This window comes from Acomys russatus, chromosome 10 (assembly GCF_903995435.1).
Source record: "Acomys russatus chromosome 10, mAcoRus1.1, whole genome shotgun sequence".
NCBI lineage: Eukaryota > Metazoa > Chordata > Mammalia > Rodentia > Muridae > Acomys > Acomys russatus.
The window spans coordinates 41,397,825-41,420,974 of record NC_067146.1 but is presented as its reverse complement, the minus strand read 5'-3'; the positions used below and the strand labels follow the sequence as shown (position 1 = coordinate 41,420,974).

Below are 23,150 nucleotides of genomic sequence, written 5' to 3'. Positions count from 1 at the left end.
GTTCATCTATTTTTTCAATGTTAATTTTTAAACTTCATCTATCTTTCTATTTTTAGGGCTTCATTTTAAGTAATGCTATGTGTTTCTAAATTATTATGCATAGCTCTACAGAATTAATTATTATAAATTCTACTTTAATGAGAAGGTAAATAAGAAAATATTAAGACAGTATATTTAAGCATTCCTTTAATTGATTGTTAACTTGTAATTGTGTTAAACTACATACAATATTACTTGAAGATGCCAATGTCATAAGGCCTAAATAAAAATACTTTGCATGAAATTATTAGTAAGATTGTGATGATACTCTGAATATCCAAATTTTCAATTTATGTATTGTATATAGCATAAACGGGTTGTCCTTTTTTGTCAAGTACTTAATAATAATGCCCCTTCTAAAGAAACTCATAGCATGTCTACTTCCACAATTTTTTTCAAATGATGGGGATACTTGGCCAAAACAGAAATACTTTTCTGTTACTTTTAACACATGTAAATATATATCTAGGCATCAAGAACGTTATTTGATAGCCAAGATAATATTATTTAGTTTACAATTAAGTCAAAGTTCTAGGTGTCTAACTCATGACCTAGAATATATGCAGGAAGAATTCAATAAGTATTTGACTCAAGTCAGTGAATCTCTGAAGCTTTAAAATAGAATGAGATATGTGTTTTCTACTTAATATTCCCCTGATATGAAAACCTAGAGGTACCTGTAGATCCATTTGATGGTTTCATAGGAACCCAACTCAGTTGCAACTTGCAAATCCAAAGAAAGCATCTTCGCTTGCTGTTATGTGCTTGATATGTCATATCCAAAGTTCTTGGGGCCAGAATTGTTTTAGATTGTTTTCAGATTCTTGTAGAAATTTTAGAACATTTACTGATTCATAATGAAATATCTTAATGATGTAACCCAAATTCAAACACGAAGCTCATTTGTGCTTCATATATACATTATGCTTATTCCTTGAGGCAATGCTTTAATTAATATTCCTGTGTCGGGGCTGTAGCCCATTACATGTACTTACGAGTACACTTTTCATTTGTTCTATGTCATTCCTCAACTTACAGATTTTGTAGCACTTCATATTTTCAAACTAAAGATCCTCAACCTATACATTTCCTATTTTTTAAACATGTTAGATGTAGTATTACCACTGAAGTGTGCAAAGGGGGCAGGAGGGCAGAGGGGGCAGAGCACCTGGGTAAATAGAGGGCTAGTAAGATTAAAATCATGCATTTCCTGTTTTCAGCTTTATTTACCATGGTGTGAGTTAAGTATAGTTGATTTGTAAATACAATTGTTGGGGAATGTATCTTCTGGAGTGTAGGCATCGTATTAAGTCCTGGATACACAAAAATCACACACACACACACACACACACACACACACACACACACACACACACACACACACACACCCTATTCAAGCAGCCATGCCTGCATATGTCATCACAGGTTAGAGTGACGGGATGATTTCCCTGAGGTGCTCTTTTTCTCAGGGTGCTGTCTCAACAAGCAATTATTGAGCTTCCTGCAGACTGTAAGGTCATCTTTCTTCTTTGAGGAGTCACTGTCACATTCAAAAAATGCCAGTAGTTTTAAAGATGCATGCTACATTTCCTTGAATTTTTTATTTGAATTTATTATTCTCTCTGATTAGGCAAATAAAACTGTGATTTTATAGAGCAATTCCTGCACCTTCATTATTAGTGAGAATAATCAGTGTCTTTTGCCTTCTAGTGATGGCACTGAAACTTCAAAGAGAATTGTACACAAGATCAAAGGAACCTGAAATTGATATATAACCACAATTTAAAGGGAGGGGGGCTCTCTGGTATCAACTGTTAAAATAAACTATTGGTTTAAGAACCTCTGGTACCCTGTGGCAGATGGCCCAGAGGGACTCTAGACTATCATGAGCAATCCAGTGGCTAATGCCATCATCACAGAGACTCACACCAAAACAAAAGGACATAACAAAACTCAGCTAATTGCTTGTCTCAAGAAAACAATCCATCCTTTGCCCACATGGTGAAAGTACCAGGAAGGTGATCTTTAAAGGGCACTGCTGCTATCATTAGAAGGGTGAGATGGCAGAGACGGTGAAGGAAATGCTGGACTAATGCCCATCTTGAATTTGAATCTGTTTTTTTTTCTTGATACTTTAAAAATCCTAAAAGCTGTATCATATCATTCATTCCCAATGAACACATAAGGAAAAAATCTGGATAACAGCAATAGCAAATATTTCTTGAACAAGTTGCAACAAAATTTTGGGAATTTGATTGAGGAATGGGAAATACAAAAACAAAAACAAAAAAGCAATAAAATCAACCAACCAACCAACCAAACAAACAAAAAATACTTGGTGTTCCTGATTTTTCTGCAGTGTCTATTGAGTCTTAATATAATAAAGATTTAGAGGGGAGAAAATACTAGTATTTACAGGGAAGTAACAGTGTGAGCAGAAGCGAGAGACAGTGACACATATCTCTGTATCCCTTAAAACACACACAGTTGGATGTTTCTGGAGCCAAAGATTTAAAAGCAAGAGTGGGTCAAAGTTGCCAGCTATGGTAAGTTGTAAGATTAGAACACTCAATAGGGACCAGAAGTGAAATGAGAATGGAAAGATGCTTACAAGTCTTAACAGGCAGATGAATAGTCAAGATTTCAATAAAAACCAACTGAAGTAAGCACCAGAGATGGTTTGTTCAATTCGGAAATGCATCAAAGGTATCACTGAGAAACATCTATAAAATTATTGTTGCTTTTTTATCACTTTTGTTCATATAACTTTTATCTCTTTAGGAATTCGGTGACGGGTTCTTTTAGCCCAATCCTCACTTGTCTGAAGGGCAGAGCAAACATCTCACTTGGAAATGAGAGAAGACTAGCAACAGCATTGGCTCCACCCAGTGATATCTCCAAGAGGTTCAGAAACAGGATTCATGAAGATGTTGACGAGACTCCAAGTTCTTATGTTAACTTTGTTTTCAAAGGGATTTTTACTCTCTTCAGGGGATCACAACTTTATGAGGAAGGAAATAAAAATAGAAGGTGACCTTGTTTTAGGGGGCTTATTTCCTATTAATGAAAAAGGCACTGGAACAGAAGAGTGTGGGCGAATCAATGAAGACCGAGGTATCCAACGTCTGGAGGCCATGTTGTTTGCTATTGATGAAATCAACAAAGACAATTACTTGCTACCGGGAGTGAAGTTGGGTGTTCACATTTTGGATACATGTTCAAGGGATACCTATGCATTAGAGCAATCACTGGAATTTGTCAGGGCATCTTTGACGAAAGTGGATGAAGCTGAATATATGTGTCCTGACGGATCTTATGCTATTCAAGAAAACATCCCACTGCTCATTGCAGGAGTCATTGGTGGCTCATACAGCAGTGTTTCCATACAGGTAAGATGGACGAATGTTACTTCAAACAGTTTCATCACTTCTCTTTTATGTCACAGAAGAACAGAATTAGATGTTGCTAATAATTTCATCAATGGATGACATTAACAATTTAGTGTTTAGTTTCCATGGGTATTTAATTATAGTTTTAATACAGAACATTCTACCACTGAAAATTACTTTGATGTATATTGGATAGCTTACAGCAACAAAAGAAAATGCCCCCAAGTTTAGTGGTTCAACACATTATTTATTAATATACAATGTGAAGAACATTTGAGTAAAGGCTCAGCTGAGTAAAGGATGCTGTGCATGGTACTGCCTAAGCTGTCTCCTTTCTTCTCCCTGTAAGCAGTGAAATGACCTCAGAATGATTCTAGAGTGATACCAAAGATGCAACAGGAGGCAAGTACAACTTCTTAAGCTCCTTCCAAACTTTTGTGCTATAGCATATCTGCTACTGTCAGCAGAAGCAACTCATAGGACTCAAGTCAAGGAATGAAGGGGAAAAGGCCCTGCCCACAGTGCAAGTGGTTCAAAGTTACATAATATGGTCCTTACAAGCTGAGTCGTATTTGGAGCCATTCATGCTGTCAATCGCAGGAAGGTGCAGTATCTCTGAACTCTATTTTTCACACTAATTGTTCAGAGATTTTAAAAATTACAATTTCTCAGTGAAAGTACATTCAGAGAAGCCAAATAATTACCATAAATTGAGAGAGAGAGAGAGAGAGAGAGAGAGAGAGAGAGAGAGAGAGAGAGAGAGAGGGAGGGAGGGAGGGAGAGGAAGAGGGAGAAGGAAGGATGGACAGAGAGAGAGAGAGAGAGGGAGAGGGAGAGGGAGAAGGAAGGATGGACAGAGAGAGAGAGAGAGAGGGAGAGGGAGAGGGAGAAGGAAGGATGGACAGAGAGAGAGAGAGAGAGAGAGAGAGAGAGAGGAGAGGGAGGAAGGATGGACAGAGAGAGAGAAAGAGAGAGAGAGAGAGAGAGAGAGAGATTTCAGAACAGCAATTAGATAGTAAGATCATAACAGCTTTCATAACTTCAATAGAGAAAGAAGACACATCTCACTCACAAAGTCATGGAACTTTAGAGCTAGGAAAGGGCCAAGAAGTCATCCATCTCAATTTCCTCATTTCCTAATTCCTCTAAAAGATTGGCTTCATAAAAATTCCCATCGGTAGACAGAATGAGAACTAGACCTCAGATCGATCTTTTGTGCTCTCTCAGCTACCCCTATATGCTACTTGATGTTCAATATTTTTTCTGGTGAAAGCACTAATGTCACAGTAATAGAAGTTCATGATTCCAAGAGGCACATACTCTGCCTCCTACTAAATTACTATAATCAAAACCTAAGCACTGAAGGAAGTGATATGATATCTTCTTTATATGTCACAATCCTACTTAAAGAGACTCCATTTGCATTGGCATAGCCTTATTTTTATATTCCAGATTTGTGGCACTTAAAATTCTGTGTATAATTCTGCACTGTTCTAAATGAGCTATTTCAAATTTCTTTCCTTCTTCAGAGCACATAGTCATATTATGAGTAATTAGGATAATTGGTTTTTCATAAACACCCTTTAACTTTATTAGAAGGATAGAGACTATTGCACATCCCAGGGCAGATCGTGTACATTTTGCCATTACTTTTATACTTGAGTCAGAAGAGGTGAAATTTTCTGTTTGAAAAGGAGAAATTGTAAAGTCTATATCTGACACACTTCAATAACAATTTTACCAGCAAGGTGTCAAACATTTTCCAAGTATAACTCTCAATAAAAGGGTTACGTATATGCTGTTTGAGACATTTCTTTTTCCCCGGCAGTAACTCTTACTCTACTTATGTCCATAGTCATTTCTCATAACTATGCAACAAACTACCTTACTCTCTTGATACCATGTGCTCTTCAGAAGAAGTGTGGCTAGTTTAAAAGGAAGAAAAAAATGTATTTGCATGGGAAATCCTCTATGTGTTATCGAGAGGAGCTGTGTCTTACACATCTAAGCACATGATTTGTCATTGCATTCACTGGCTGTGGGCTCTGTGAATGGGGTGCAGAAGGTGAGAAATGAGGAAGGCTGACAGAATGGAAGCTGCATCAGGAAACAAGTAATCAGCCACATGTAAACAATATGAATGACACACAGCATCTGCAGAGGTATGACAAATGTTCCTGAACAAGGAGACAACGACCTCACCAAAGAATAAAGGAATGCTCTCAAAAGGGAAGGACCGAGCACTGGGCTCCATCCTTTCTAGGAATTTAAAGCATTCCTGGACATTAATAAAAACACTTCTGGAGACGTAAGCTTCCTGAGTGACTCTCCTGTGTTTCCACCTCTGTTCCCAGGACTACTGTGGTTACAAATCCTGGTGTTTGGTAAGTGTGGTAACAGCAGGAATCTGGCAGTTTTGCCCTAGATCTTTATTAACTTAGACTTCCTGAATGTGCCCTGAAAGCTTGAGCTGAAGAAGATGAAGCTAAGTAGAAATAAATGAGCACAAAGTATCATGTTTTAAATGCCTACCATGTCATAGCATCCAGGCACAGACCAGAGTCCAGAGTTTCCTGCTGAAAAACAGGCTACTGAAAAAGGATCACAGTGGCTGATATTTGACATGGTCCCTTCTGTAGCTCCTTCTGTTTAGACATTGGAATGCTACTGTATCAGTGACTTTTGCATCGTTGTGACAGAAGTACCTGACAGAGACAACTTATAAGAGAAGAGTTGCGTTTTAGATCGCTGTTTCAGAGGGTCTCCGTCCTTCTTGGTGAGGAATGCCTAACAATTTCCTGCCTCTGGGGACATGTGACACAGACTTCTCAACATGGTAGACCAGGAAGTAGAGAGAGTTAGACAAAATTGGGGATGATGAGGGGCGTGGTTTCTGCTAGCTAAGCTCCACCTCCCGGAAGTCAACAGCCTCCTGAAACACAGCCATCTGGGGAACAAACTTTCAGAAGATGAACTGGTAGAGGATATTTCCAATTCAGACCTGTACCAGTCCTCCATTTCCTTGGATGGCTTTATTTTCTATATTGCTTCAGAGGTATTTTTGTCTCCAGCTTCACCTTCCCACTAAAGGAGAGGAATTCTCCCAAAGGCAGCAGAGGAGGCACCTCTTGCCATGTTATCTCATATTGTTAGGTAGTGTTAGTGAAAACTACATGGAATGTGAGACTCTTAATGACTTGCTAGGTTAAGCTGTATCACCATCGATGAAGACCTGGATAATTATTCTCCCAATATGCTCATTAAGGACGACAAACCACTCTGTGGTAGTCCCTTTAGAAAGCAGCCAAATTGATTTCTTAATTCGGTCGTCAATGAGCGCAACATCCAAATACTTCTACATGAGCAAATATACTTGGAGGATCTATCCACACCCTCCAGTGAGCAGGTCTCTTTTCAAAGCATTTTAAAGATTGCCCTGGTGTCCTCTATAAGCCAACAAGCCTCTCACTTCCGGGAATATAGTGTTTCAAGAAGAGATTCAGGTCGATTGCCTTCACCCAGGCAATTGCCTTTATGGCACTTACTTAGGAGCAGTGTTTATGCTTGTGTCTTTTCAAACGATCTGCAGTCTAAGATGCCCAGGCAAAATGCTCTGCCTTGAAATGTTCCTAAAAGGTTAGAAAATACGCTCTTTCCATGACGCTTTACCTGGAGCAGGGCAGGTGGAAGATGCTTTGCCCCTGAGCGCTAAAGTAAGCTCAGAAAAACCGAGATTTGGGTTAGATAGCCTCTAAAACTTGAGTTCATAGAAGGGGCAAAAGATTGCCTTGAAAGAATGTGCGGGACTGCTTTGTACTGACAACCCAATACAAAGAGGCCAAAATTAATAACGAGCAGGAAAGAATGGCCGGGAACAGGAGAAAGATTTTCAGTTCTGTTTAAATAGACCAGCTGTTTTACCGCCCCCTTGGCAAGATGCTTTCTTATACAATAGTGAGTTGTGTCTATACAGACTGTTATAAACAGAATGCTGTTCTCGTTTTATACCTAAACTATAAGAGTCTTTGTCTATCGGCACATCTCACCAAGTCCTACTCCTTCATCCTCGGCCCTCATTTCTTCCTCATTGAGAAACCTTTCTTAAGCTCCTAATTCCTTCCGTTCTAATTCATCAACTGATCTGTCCATTTACATCTCTATTAAGGAATCACATGCATTTCTCTTTGTGTTGTCAGCACTTAAAAGAAGCTCTCTGCAAATTAGGGGGTAATTTTTTTCAACAATTCCAAAATTTCGTACATGATAACCTGCTACACCTCCAAGACAGAAAAATCCCTAAATGAGTTTTGGATTGGGGTTCCAGCCATTACCCTCATGCTAAATCATTCTACATGTTCAGGGGTAAGAACTGAGCATTTTTGCTGAAGTGGAAAACTGAGGGCCATGGAAAAGACAGCTGAGGAAGCAGGAGGAGTGCCCTCCTTTCCCCATTGTCTACACCGTGGCCTCAAGATGCCTTCATCTGAGAAATTCTTGCAGGCTTACACAGCATTGCTTCTCAGGCAGGGCAGGTAAGTCTAAGAACACCCCCACCTAGCTAACTAGAACCATGCTGGATAAGATAAAAGCTCCTGACCTGGCTCCCATCTGGCTCTGTGTGGTCTCTGCACAGAAAGAACACATAGAACTGGGCCTGGTGGTACACACCTGTAATACAAGGTCAAAGCCAGGCTGAATTCCAGAATGACGTCAACACTAGCCTGGACAAATCAGGAGGAACCTGTAAGAAGACTGAACATGAGTAAATAGGTTGTAAATATACCTGCATGATAAAGAAGTGCCCTAGAGTGCACCAGGCCCAGAGTAATATAGATAGATAGATAGATAGATAGATAGATAGATAGATAGATAGATAGATTCAGAAGGCCGCCTAAATGTCAGGCAATGTAATACTGTGCTTACTGTATATGTAGCTGACACAAAGCAAACAGGAGCATGATTCCGTTCTTGGGGGAGGAAAGGGGCACCACAAAACTTTGTTTACTAATTTATTATTAGAAAAACTAAAATGATAGGTGCATTTGGTGAGTTTAATGTTGCAACTATAATGTTTATGACAGGAAACAACTAAATTGTCAGTGTGTCTCTCTAAAAAAAAAAAAACATAGTGATTAAAATTCGAAGTGCAACCAGCTATGATTTATTTAACCTCTCACATCTAAGATGGAGATATCAGCGGTACTTCACTCACGGGGTTCCTTTTTGAACCTGTTCATTTTTGCTGTTGTTTTGTTTCTTTCAACATCTCGAGTCTATTCAAGAGAAATAGCTCCAAGAGAAGCTGAGACTCCCTGAAAGAAAGCACCGCATTCAAACTCCTGTAAATGTGGGACCCTCCAGCCCTTGCCCCCCATGCCAGGAGCTCATCATTTCCTGTCACAGACTGAGCTCCAGAAACATCTTACTCAACGGCTATCTCAGAGTCACTGCATCTCCCTCTCAGCCTTCCCATGCCAGAGCAACCTCGCAAAGCTGAGTGGTTTAAGACCTCCTATTGCTCTTGCTCAGCTTCCCAAAAGAAAGAGCAATACTGTCCAAGACACAGGGAGGGAGGCACCGACACTAGCAATTAAAGGTGTTTTTGCTAACATTGCTTTATTGTAGAATATTCTCACCAGAGGTAATTACCTAAGATACACTATATTTCCCTTTGCTTTGAGGCTAATTTGTTCCTTAATTAATTCCCCTTCTGTTCTATATTTATTAGGAAACTACTCTAGTGAGAGACAAGAGGCTGCCATCCAGACCACCATACACACTGTGCAAATTCACAGGGAGAGAATGGCCATGGCTGTGAACCATGCCTGTATTATAGACTTCAGTCTACAATGGACACCGTGGGATGAAAAGCGAGGAATGCAGCCATTTCTAAGACACTATTAGCAAATGCTTTGACTCTACAGATTACTAAATAAACTAGTTGAAATAAGATTCCTGACACGTTTAGCTAAACCTAGGAAATGATTGTTTTAAGGACTCAAAGTTTCCTTTTTAAATTACCATTAAGTATGTCCCTTTTCAATAAATCAATATGTGCAAGGTTAGATATTTTAATGTAGAAAGAGCCAACCGTTAGCAGTTTATCATGATAAAGGTCCATTGATTTAATGTAGTAGAAGTGCTTTTTCTAACCTATAGAAAAAATGTAGGTGAGAACTAACAGTGTTTTTCCAATTAGTGACTTGGGGAATTTAAGCCTAATGTTCCCCAAACACCTGCAGTTAAGCTATGAGCAAACACCAATACTCCAGGCTGTGTATCAGTAGGAACTCAAACACTAAAATTATAATGTTGCTATTTTTGACAACACCACCTGGCATATTATGGAAATCCCTCTGTTACTGGTGACAAAGTCTTAATTCTTGCCAGTGCTTTGGCTTCGTTGTATCCAACGTTGGGAATTGCAGCAAAGGAGAAAACACAATAGCAGCAATATTTCCCAAAACGTTCTAAACATAGATCAGATTTTTCTGCCAGGTGATCAGAAGGGCAAAACATTTTGAGATATTTGCCACTAGTCCCTACAGTAGAGTAGGCCAGGTGTGCATCACAGGGACCAGCAATGGCCTAACGCTAGGGTAGATGTCACCTGGTTTCCAGAGTGTCTCCATGGAATAGAAACTGGGCAACTAAACTCTCTCAAGGTAGAAAACATGCATTTGAATGCATGATATACAGTTTATGGAATTTTTCTATAAAAGCCAGGCTTTGACTTTACACTTTAAATGGACATATGAATTAACCATAGATCCCCTTTGTTTATCAAGTAGTTTTAAGATATATTCTTTGTACCAAACATGAAACAACGAAACAATAAAGGTAGGTTGGTGCTACTCAGTAACCTTCAACTATAAATGTGGGCTACTTAACACTCATCAGCAATTCATTCTACAGTAAAGAAAATCTTGGGTATCGTTTGTTTTTTTAGATTTATTTATTTTTATTATGAATATAGTGCTCTGTCTGCATATACACCCATGGGCCAGAAGAGGGCATCAGATCACATTGTATATGGTTGTGAGCCACCATGTGAATTGAACTCAGGACCTCTGGAGAAGAAGTCAGTGCCCTTAACTTATGAGCCACCTCACCAGCCCGGCTTATCTTTTCTGAGTTGCTCTTAGGAAGTTAAAAGGCTCTTCAGCTTTCCCACACTTTCCACCAGCTTTCTTAACTTATGATCTGCTTCCTTCCAAGGCCATGACCAACCAATGACACAAACTAAAGAATAGGTTTCTGAGTAATTACTATTAAGCAACTGAAATAAGTTTTAGGGAAGCTAAGGTTTTCCTTGTACACCTTGATCTTCATACTTCCACTAAGCTGTTCAGGGTGACTGAAATTACAGGCTTCTGGCCTTTGAGAACTCAGTCTCTGCCAAAACAGGCATTCTGTTCAAGTGACAGCCTTTGCTTAGTGACTTTCAAGTTGGTGTTATCCACTGTGATATTTTGTAACATTTTTTTATAATTCCTATACTTAAATTTTTCATTTTTATATCCTTAGTAACATAGGTAAAAATATCCATAATTGCCTATAAAACATTTGGCTACCTGACTACCGCCCCTGTGTTTTTTCCATCTTCTATTCCTATGGGGCACTAGAATTCTGGTGACCTATCTGATATGAAAAAGTAATATGCACTCTCCCCAGGACTTGACTTCTCTCTTCTACCTAAAAATTCCATGTGTCCTATCTTTTCCTGGGAAACCCCCACTTCCTTTTCAAGTTTAACCTTAGATATTATGACCTGCCAGATCTTTCCTATGTGAGATTAGTTGTTTTTTGATCTGTGCCTTGTGTTTGTATGTGAAAATGTGATCCATGCCTACTTTTCTTTATCACCTAAAAAGAGTACAAATTCTCTGAGGGCAGTGAGGACGTAGGTTTATTTTGTTTTATTTTATTTTAGAAAAAAATGTATATTTTAGAAAATCACTTTGAATAGATATCATCTTTATACCACCTTAAAGTTTTTTTTTTTCTTTTTTTTAACCTTAGGCTGGTCAGTAAATTAGTACCTCGTTTATAATGCTATTTAATCCTTGTGTAACTTCATAAATCTAGGAATCACTACTATTCCCTTTTTATAAAACGATGCTGTTTATGTTCACATGGCTAATGAGAGAGGCAGCTGAAACCTGAGCGCTGGCCCTAGGTACTGAAGCACTTCACAATTTGCTTCACTTAGCACAGTCAGCAGAGAAGTCCCAAATAACACAATTTTATTCCATATAAATAACACCATGTGTATCCCTCTTCCCTGAATTAAGACAGGACCTCAAAAGTAAGTAGTACTCATTTACAAAAGCATTGGGCTATAATCCTCAGCTCCCCCAAACTTTCACTTTTGGTTAACAACCAGAAACAATAGGAATTACGTTTTATTAATGAGGGACTCTGCCATACCATTATATACAAGCAACTCTAGGGGATTCAGAAAAATATAGCTTAGATTAACTTGTGACTCTGTTAAGTCTTCAAGAAACACTCCCCCCAAATTCCATCCCTAAGGCGCTAAAGGACTTCCTGGCCTGTCTTTTGGTGTTATGCACCCTGGGAGTGCTTTGTAAGTGTAGGTGTTCAGCATAAACATTAGATAAAATACCACAGACTCCTTGCTGCTGTATGAAACGGAAACCAGTTCATTTTCATGGTTTCTTTTGAAAAGTAACTCATAGAGAAAATGGAGATCAAAGAAACAGATTCAATGATTCTGTGGGTGAAACGACTTCTTTTTTATTATGTAGTTATCTGCTAAGTCTGAGGAGGAAATAATTCCTGAGATCATTCTGTGAAAGTAAAGGACAAGACAGACACTTCCATGTGGAATGGCATTGTCCCAGCAGAACCCCTGACCCGTTTTCTGATGTTCATCTCCTAAAATAATACGATTCAAAGAATCCTTCCTGATTTGCATATCTTTTCAATCTGATCGATAAGCCACGAGAATGAGAAAACAGATAACCTTCACGGCTCATCAATCCCTTGTTTTCAAACAAAGACAGCAAAAGCATATGATGATCTACATTGCAGACCACAGGTGCTAAGTGCAATGACTTCTGGGTAAATTAAAATACAAATAAGGACCAAGAAAGTTGGAGCCATCTCTAAGAGTCTTTTCTTGGGATTTCCACAGACCATCATAGGGACCATGTCAAGAAGGAAAATTGTGAGAACCATCTTTGACTCGTGGGTGGCTTTTACAGATTACACTGAGCAAACTGGCATTCACTATACTTTTGTCATATTATATGACTTTCTAAATTCAAATTAACCATTGCCTTTTTATACTGCCCCCTGCCTCCCATCCCCCGCCCCCTTCATGCACATGCACAGGGAGAAATCATGGTTCCAGATGTGCTGTAGCTAATATGCCCAAAAGAAAAAAAAAATGACTAATCTTTTTTGCAATTGCAGTATGATTGGCATTCTTTATGGGGAGATAACTCATGTGATGTGAACAGCTTGAATTCCTCAGGCAGTTTCTCAACTACAAGCCACCTCCAGTTCTAGTTTAAAATACAAGCCAATCTGCTATTTTGTGCAGCTAATAGTTTAGTTTGATCTGTCTGAAAAGGAAGAGAGCACTGGGATTTCTTAACCTCACAATTTCTAGAACTTCTTCACCTGGCAAATGGGCTATGAGTCAGCAGATGGTTCAAAGTGCAGCCCTCAGTGGTTCTCTTCCAGGCTTGCATATAAGCATTTAATTAAAAGAACCAAACAAATTCAGTTATGCATGTGTTACAGAACAATTAAAGGTGTAGGCTTACTCATTGAAAAAAAAAAAAAAAAAAAACAGCCCCAAAGAGATCTGGACTGTGAACAGCACAGAACAAAGGGCAACCCTACCAAGGTTCTCACTGTCAGAGCTCCAGATTCGGGAGACAGCAGCAATGCTTTCTTTTATCAAATGTATATAGCTCAGCCCTGCAAATAGCATCTTCCTTGGAAGTGTTTGGTGCCTCTTTCCATCTGGAATTTTTGTAACTGAGCATAGGTCCATGTAAAAGCCAGTTGCTGCTGTTTCCTTTAATATATTACCACAGACCCAGAAGCCAATGCTGTAAAAGCTCTGAAAATGATTCTCATGAAGGAAAAGCACATTAGTGGGTACTTATTCATGCTCGACTCTAAAAGTGCATGGCCTTTTGGGGTTTGGGTTGCTTTTTTTTTTTTTTTTTTTTTTTTTCAAAATTACATTGTGTCAAGCAGAAAGCTTAAAGCTCATGTGTGAAACAGACATACCAGGGAGAGCCTGAGCAAAAGGCATGACATGACGTGGGTGCCACCGGTCACTTTCAAGAGTTGGAATTGACACTCTCTTTCTTCACAACATAAAAGGAATGGTAGACACCAGAGTCTCTCCCAGAGGTCATACTCTTTTGTTCTTCATGATCAGAGTATCACCAAAATAAGGGTTGCCACCCAGAATAAAAAAAAGAAGGATTCTCTGATGCTGAGAAATGTCAAGAAATATATTCCCCAGATAAATTCACAAAAGCTTGTGATTTTTAAAAATTCTTTAATCAAAATTAAATCTCAATATATTTGTGACTTGCTAGGGTACAGTGAAAACATACTTTCTGGATAAGTTCAAGGCATGAAAAAAAAATGTACACCCCAGAGTAACATTTCATGTGACCCAGCTGGATGGGCCAGAGAACAGAGGCACTTGTCATCACCACGCCTGGCAACCTGAGTATGATCCTCAAGACTTACATGGTGAAAGGGAAAACAAACTTCTGCAAATTGTCCTCTGACTTTCACATATTGTGGTATGTGTATCCATACCTGTGTATATGAATACACAAATTCACACACAACACACACACACAGTATAAATAAATAAATAAATAAATAAATAAATAAATAACAGTAATATATGCTGCACATGGAAAACTTTCTGATGTGAACACATGATAGGGTTATACTGTAGTACTTCCCACAGTTTAGAACTGGTTATGGGTAATGCAACATTTTATATATTCCTTAAGCAAGAATAATAAATGAGCAATTGATGTGACTGGCTCGATATCTGTACACAATGTATTTGTAACAGAAGAAACCTTCCCTTCCCTGAAGACCTGGGAAGCAAATCATTTGGTGATGTTTGCCTTAGGTTTATGATTATTTGAGACCAACTTAAATATATATGGTTTGATTAACCAAACCTCACGATAAAGTCCTTAATTTGTTTTGTAGTCTTTAGGGAATACATGGCACTAGTGTAGTGGCAAACTCAACTGTTATAGAATTGGCTTTCTTTTGCTTGTTCATAAAAACATAAATTGGATAAATTGATTTTAATGGTATGAAAGTCTTGACTGAAGAACCCTAAAACTCTCAATGAGTTCCTTATGTATCATTTTATTTTTATGAAAACCTGAACATATTTAGTGAAGAATTCACACTGCACAGCAAATTGTTTGTTGGAAGTGTTTGATAGCTTTTCATTGTTTACTGGGTCTATCCTTTGCCTTCTCCACAGATGCATAGCTCTGTCTTACAAGACATGATATGGTAGAGCAGAAAACTACCCATCACTCATCAGTTCATTCAGTTAACAAACATATCGGAGCATCCCAAGCTCTGGAAGGCATTGAGGACAGATTAACAGAGATTAACAATGTATCTTCCTGTTCCAAAGGTTTAGTAAAAACAGAATTTACCATGTTTCAGTTGTGATCTTTACTGGCTGAAGATTTCATCCCACTGAATTCTAGGAAAAAATTTTTTTATCTTTGTAGATGGTCAGGCCACATGCAACATGAATTCAGATAAATTTAAAAGAATGCTTTTGCTTACAAGGAATGATTATTCATCCTCCTCAAATAAAGGAGTTTAGGGACTCGGGGGAAAATGAACAAACACTGTGTCTTCCCTCATTGCAGCATTGAATTGAGAACTATTGGCAGTGAGCTTAGAATGGAGCCCAATGGACTGAGTCCATCTGGAATGGTAGAGTATAGTGAGAATCTCAGATTCCTAGGATCAAATTCAGGATCTAACATCTTTTTAACCCATCGTGCCTCAATTCTTCAATGTATGTCATGGGATAATGGCTTTTTCTACTCCATAAAATTACTGAGGCGATTAAGAGATAATATACCACTGAAGGCCAGCATGGCACAAAAGCCCTGAAGGTTCAGTTAGTGGTAGACATACCTTGCAAAACAACCAAGAGTTCTCTAATTGGACTTAAGGCCCACTCAACAAAAAGAAACCTAGCCTTCAGGGCAAGTGAAGTCATGAATATTGGAGAAGAACCTGTAATCATTACTTCACTAAACCAGCACAATCTCTAACTACATTCTAACCATGAGTCCTTATACACAGGATGAATGTATTCCTCACCCCTCATCAAATAACTGTTGGCAACAGACCATTACAGAAACAACAGCCAATTAAAATGCAAAGTCATTTTATTCCAACAGATACATCTACCCAGCAATCCCACACTTAAAGCTTAGGGTACTTCATGAAAGAGGAGACGGAAAGACTATAAGAGCCAAGGATCAGGGAGCTTGCTATGAGGTCCTGTCTCCTAGGAATGTCAGAAGCTACATCCATAAAGTCTCAGTCACCAACGTGACTGCCCAAACATGAGCTGAAGAAAGACAACAACAGCAACAAAAGGCATGTAAAAGTTGATGGGGCAAAGCCTACAAGACCTCAACCGTAGCCCAACACTAGACAAAGAACCACAGGCAACTGTGGAATGCTAAAAGTGGGAGAATTAAGTTTCTCTGGGGAAAAGCACACCAATTAGTAAACATTCATATAAGTAACATTATTCAGACCGAGAAGGTTAAACATAGGAGTGTGTGTGTGTATCATATATATGCAAGCAGTATATATATATATATATATATATATATATATATATATATATATATATATATATATATATATAATAAATATATATCTATGCATGCAATAGCAATTGATAAAGAAGAGGCCAGGAATTTGAAAGAGAACAAGGAGGCGTATATGGAAGGCGTATATGGAAGGGTTTGGAGGGAGGAAAGGGAAAGAAGAAATGCTGTAATTATATAATAATCTCAAAAAAACTTAAAAAGAAAAAAGAGATAAAACATCTTCAATAGGATAAAAGCTAGGACAAAATTTCCGGACTGTGAAACATATTGCTGATCTTAAGAGCTTTCCAAAAATGAAGGTTGGAAAATAGGAACTGACTAGAATGGCTCTTCTCGGTCCACTTTCGCAGAATGCTGAACTGAATCTCAAGTGAAGGAAGCACTCACTAGTCCATCTTTTGACACTTTAGTCCATCAGCAACTTCCAACACTCATTTTAGTTTTTTTTTTTTCAGTTTTCATCACACACACACAAAAAAACTTGACTTGTGTCATTTAAATTTAAACCCAGAAACTCACATCTCAGCTGATATTATTGCCTTGCTTGCAGAAAGGGAGCTTTATCCTCCACAGAGTGGGCTGCTCTCAGCCTGGCTGTTGGCTCTGGACATTTTGGAAAGTCACTTCCCCTTGTGAATGTCAGTCTCCTCGTTAATTTATATTTATTCTTTTGTTTCTTGAATTCACCCTTCTTCCTATTATTTCACACTTCCTTGATTTATTGAAATGATTCCCTAACTTAATCTTCATTTTCCAGTATTCACGGATAGAAGAAAACTGAGTATGGTTTTATAAGCTTTTCTTTCATTCTGGAGAGATTCGGTGTAAGATAAACTTTCCATATTAATTTCACTTGTGCCACCATTTCCATGTTAGATTATATCCCTTACTGAGAAGAAAGAAATGGCGACTAATACTGCCATCTTTTTAAAGGCAGGCTCTCTCTATGAAGCCAACGCAGGTCTCAAGCTCCGTGTTCTCCTGCCTCAGCCCACCCAGGTCCTGAGATTGTAGGCATCCACCACCATGACCATCTCTGACTTTTGTGCTTATGGAACCAACTTCTCCAACCATGAACTCTGTTTCTCCCAAAAGTCCTGAAAGACAGAAAGTCAGAGCAACAGAAAAGTAATAACAAAATCCACTTCCGTTTCCACATTCTGTTCTGTATTGTCTGCAGTTCTCGTTAGTTCATGCTTCACACTGAGCACAGAGATGCTCCCAACACACCCATTGCACTCACCCTTTAGTCCTCCATTCCTCTGTGCAGTCCACCAACCAGTGGAGTTTTGTGGATTGCCTCCTCTCCTTTATTGGACTATATGGCATGAATTATTTTTAAGTCCTTCATACACTTTAAAACTATATTACTTAAACAATCCCTGTCTTTGCAAAGCACAGATTGTCTTTCAAAGCAGTTCTGTCTAAAACATATCACGAGGTCTTGGTTTTTCTCCTTCTTTTCCTACTAATAATAACATAACTGGGTAACTTTCTTCCAAATTTCACACCACTTCCCCATCCTTAGATGATTCTTCCTCTGTCATTCAGAATGATGTCCAGTGTAGGAGTTTTCCTAACTTCTTCATGCTCTCCCTGAGAAAAACATATGGTCAGTTAGCAAGTCAGGACTGTTTTAAGAGCCAAATTTTTCAACAAATAAGACAGAGGACTTAGCTGACAACTACCTGGACATCTCCCAACCTCAAATTTTACATTGAAAAAAAAAAAAAAAAAAAAAAAGCTCAGCGGACTGGGGAGCTAGCTCAGTGGGTAAAGTGCTTACTGCATAAGCACAAAGGCCTGATATTGGACTCTCAGGATCCACTAAGTTAGCACATATCTGTGGCCACAGCTGTTCTATGACAAGATATGAGGTCCTCCAGAAGCCTGGTATCTGGTATACATAGAAAGGTAGATAGTGAGTGCTGTCCCCTTAAGTTTTCCTCTCCCTTCACATACATGCTGTGGCGGTCATGCATTTGTATTCACCCATGAACAAGCACACACAAAGAAAATGCATATAGACATCAGCTACATAGTGGATGGTACACATCAAACACTGCTTCTGTTCCCTGCCTGTGTTCTTCCTGGCTAAACGTCTCCATATTCCAGGCCTCAGATTGATGACCACATAGGAGAAGGTAGAAGACAACCATAGTATGGGAAGTCAAACACCTAGTGTTGCATTTGCATTTTCTGCCACATTCTAATTATAAAACTATATATTAAGAAAGAAAAAAAAACCTTCATGATTCCATAGGGTTCAGTTTTAAATGTTAAAAGGAAGATGATATTTACGTCAAAAGGCCACTGTAAACATCAAGAAAGAAAATATATGTGTCCATGTGTAGATTTGCACACATATAAACACACATACATTACAAATGGTAACTGGTGTTATAAAAAATGAATTCATAAAAATGTGCAAACCAAATTATGAATGTTGTTCTCTAGGAATCAGATTAGACTGAAGTAGTGAGGAGAACGAGAAGAGATTAATAATCTGCCTGCTGTGGTACCTACCTATAAATTCAGAATTGTAACTCTTATAACTAAGGAAACTAATTTTAGAAGAACAATTCACTACAGTCAGAGTATTGCAGTGCATTACCATAATATTAATTTGTTGTAAGTGTGTTTATAATGTAACTCTGAATAGTATTACTCTATATTATTGTTCCATACTGTTCAATATGAATAATATTGTTGCCACTGTACTTGCGAGAGTTCCGCCCTTGTATCTTAACTCAGCACTATGCCTCCTTTTCCTAGAGTTAACCGTAGCTCCCTTGATTAAACACACATGCACGGGGGCGTGTACAGCCATTCTGAAAACAATGGGAGTAATCAGTATTTCATCCTAGTCCGCAGCCTTCCCAAACAGGCTGCAGCTTGCCGTACCTCTCCCCAGTATGGAGAATGCTCATGTTGCTACCTTGTTGGAGCTCACCCATTCTCTTGTGCAGCTTCCCTTGGTTATAAGTGGTTCTCAGACATTATAGAGCAGCCGACATAAAGCCACAGGATCTACCAGTCAAAAGACAAGAACACTTTTTTTTTCTTGAGCACTTCCTTATCCCCTTTGGGAGAAGAAAAATTCTACAGCTTAGGAGCTGTGCTTCTTCACTTCCAGGAAATGCTGCCTCGGGAGTTTGTTTTGGTTTTGTTTCATCTTTAAGTTTCTTTCATTGTGCATCTCCCTAGAGAGCTCAGGTTCTGGTGACTCCAACTTGAAGATAAGAAAAGCTTCACATCAAGAAGTAATGGCCTCTCTAGTACTGCCCAGAAACTTCACGGTCAAGTCTCTGCACAGAAAGCAATTACATCACCACAGCTGCCACAGTGCCTCATAATTCTAGTGGAAGCCGAGTACTAGGAGTAATGGCAGTGTCTGTTCAGGGCCACCTGCCCTTTCACTTGCCCTGAATAAACAAAAAAACTATTCCTGTGCCCTGATAAGACAGCATGGGCAAGCCAATCAGTGGAGAAGTTTCCAGTCCTTAGCAGAGAAGAATAGCATCTGGCTATTCATCCAACCATTTGCCTCCACTCGAGGTCCTAATTTTCCCATTATTTGGTGCGTTCTGTTTCAGATTTTCAGCTGTCCTACAGTAGTTAAGTGAGAGCTACTGCATTTGGAAAACTATTTTGAAAGCTCTGCTACATCAGTGTTATTTGTAATAGCAGGCCAGCTCTCCTCTAACATGCTGTGCAGCTGTGTATGGGCCTGGTTGCTGGTCTCCTTTGCTACACGAAATGAGAATTAGGCGATTAATCGGGGCTCGTGACCATTGCTTCATGCTGCTTGTGTTGTGCTCAGAGCGGCCCATTCCAAGCCACTCTCCCTGCATGTCATATGTAAACACAAACTTCAATTGCCAGAAGAAACACTATTCCAAGGATGTAAAGTTGTTCCAATATGTAGTTTTCTAAAATACTAACTTGTTTGTTTATTAAAGTTGACAGAAAATTACATAATTTAAAGTCAGAAGGGACAGAACTTTCAGAAGCCAGGAAGAACAAAAAAAATGTTTTTCTTTTTATTTTATTTATTCATTTATTTAGTCTTTATTCTCCAGACTGGGTTTCTCTGTATGTGGCTCTTACTGTCCTGGAACTCCCTTGGTAGACCAGGTAGACCAGGCTGACCTTGAACTGACAGATCCCTGGTGTTAGGATTAAAGGCAAGCACCACTCGACTCAAAGCAAATTTCTTACTAAATTTGGATATAATCTACTTTGATTTGTGTAAATATATATGTATGTATGTATGTATGTATGTATGTATGTATATATGTATGCATGCATGTATTCCATGCAGGACTTCTTGACAAACTAGAAACACTTTCTCTTTTTGCCCTATAATAAAAAATAGTGGAATGTTGATAGCTGACTTATAAAAATTTCAAAACTTTTTACTCAATCTAGGCTGTGAACATGTCAAAGTACTCAACCATTCTTAACAATGTCACCAATACTTCCTCACTTGATTTTTAATCAAAAATGCCATAAGAAGAGTGTATCTGTAGGCATTCCTATTACAAATTGAAAAAAACAAGGCATACAAAAAGTTGTTGTAGTTTCAAAAGCTTATCAAACTATGTGCCTAAAATTTTGAATAATCTGAATAGAATTCAAGTAGAATTGATTTTTTTCTTTTGCCTAACCTAGATAATAAATGTCTAATTTGGACTGTCCATGTGGCACTCAGTTCCCAAATTAAATTCTTTCAGAAACTGCCATTTTTAGCGAAAGAGGGGGAAGTGAGAATTAAACACCCGGGCTCTTTCTATACAACCACAGCCAAGTTGTCTGAAAACCAAATTTGGCCACCTCACTGTAGTTCATTGTCTCGCTGAGCTATAGCAGGACCCCGGAAACTCAAAACGACCACGTTCCGAGCCTCTGCACAGATTTCATTAGTCAAGAGTTTGGCACAGAGCTTAGGTCCAGCCAGTGCCCTCTCATTTTTCATTTTGCCTTTCTCCAAAACATACACTGCCCGCTTTGGGACCTGCTTCCTAATATCTAAACGTGGTATCCAGGAAAGCATCTGGTAAAGGTCTCAAGAAGTGGCTTCCCCACACGAAAACGACACTGGTAACAAATGTGATTGGTGTAAATATTTCTCGTGCATAGTCATTTGTTTCCGGGTTTTTAAAAAGGTGCTTCCCTTTTCTTCCTGCTCAGGTGGCAAACCTGCTGAGGCTCTTCCAGATCCCTCAGATAAGCTACGCCTCCACCAGCGCCAAACTCAGCGACAAGTCTCGCTATGATTACTTTGCCAGGACCGTCCCCCCTGACTTCTACCAGGCCAAAGCCATGGCCGAGATCTTGCGTTTCTTTAACTGGACCTATGTGTCCACTGTTGCTTCTGAGGGTGACTATGGGGAGACAGGGATTGAGGCCTTCGAGCAGGAAGCCAGGCTGCGTAACATCTGCATCGCCACTGCTGAAAAGGTTGGCCGCTCCAACATCCGCAAGTCCTACGACAGCGTGATCCGTGAGCTCCTGCAGAAACCCAACGCGCGTGTTGTGGTCCTTTTCATGCGCAGTGACGACTCACGAGAGCTGATCGCAGCAGCCAGCCGCGTGAATGCCTCCTTCACCTGGGTGGCCAGCGACGGTTGGGGTGCGCAGGAGAGCATCATCAAAGGCAGTGAGCACGTAGCCTATGGCGCCATCACCTTGGAGCTGGCGTCCCAGCCTGTTCGCCAGTTCGATCGCTACTTCCAGAGCCTCAACCCCTACAACAATCACCGCAACCCCTGGTTCCGAGACTTCTGGGAGCAGAAGTTTCAGTGCAGCCTCCAGAACAAGAGAAACCACAGACGGGTTTGCGAGAAACACCTGGCCATTGACAGTAGCAACTATGAGCAAGAATCCAAGATCATGTTTGTGGTAAATGCGGTGTATGCCATGGCGCATGCGCTGCACAAAATGCAGCGCACCCTCTGCCCCAACACTACCAAGCTCTGTGATGCAATGAAGATCGTGGATGGAAAGAAATTGTACAAGGATTATTTGCTGAAAATCAACTTCACGGGTAAGCCGGGAACCTTTAAACATCTTCTATGGTGTAAACAGGTAGATTCGGTTAGAAGCCAAATGCCTCTGCCCCTAACAAGATATCCTTGCTTTAGAAGTTTAGAGTCGCACAAAAGGGGGTTAATAATCTTAAACATTCCAAAATGCAGTGCAATGATTGCTCTTTGATAGTCTTGTTCATTTTTTGATGAATATCTTGGCTGGTACAGTACATGAAACTGAAAGGCCCCTGGGCTGGGTTGACGGTCCCGCTGCGGCAGCCGCTGGGATGGGGCCATGCTACATTGACTGTCTTTTTTGTTAGCTGCAGGAGACGACACGTATGATGGGGGCATTTAATCTTCTGCTGTGGAATTGGCAACTGTCTAAGGAACATGAATTCTAAGCTCTCCTTGTGGAGAATTTGAGCAAAAAGAATCTCATAACTGTCGCAGTGGGTGAGAAAAAGTCACTTTTCCCAGAGCCTAATTAGGAACAGAATAGGAAAGACGATCAGACCACGGTGACTCCCAAGCAGTGTGGTTTATTTCTTCTGTTATACAGAAACAGTCCCTTGGGGTGTTAGAAGTGTGCATTCTCTCAAACTGGATTATAAAAATGCACGTATTCTCCGTTATCCTAAATAGAAGCGAATTGAAGACTGATTGGAGGGAGTCATTCTGATCAGAAGTAACTATGCAAATGCCTGCAAAAAGAATATTGCCACCCTTCACCTACTTCTAAATATGGCATAAATATTTCTAAATACTGTTTCACATTATCAACA

The 23,150-nt window shown here is 39.4% G+C and overlaps 1 protein-coding gene across 1 annotated transcript in view; it reads left to right on the top strand.

The window, feature by feature from the left end:
- Grm3 (glutamate metabotropic receptor 3) overlaps nt 1-23,150 on the top strand; it is a 213,018-nt gene that overhangs the window by 115,562 nt on the left and 74,306 nt on the right. The window contains exons 2-3 of the mRNA XM_051152070.1: nt 2,821-3,428; nt 21,527-22,382. Coding sequence (XP_051008027.1) covers nt 2,961-3,428; nt 21,527-22,382 — 1,324 coding nt within the window. The 5' untranslated portion in view covers nt 2,821-2,960. The remainder of the gene's footprint in view (nt 1-2,820; nt 3,429-21,526; nt 22,383-23,150) is intronic.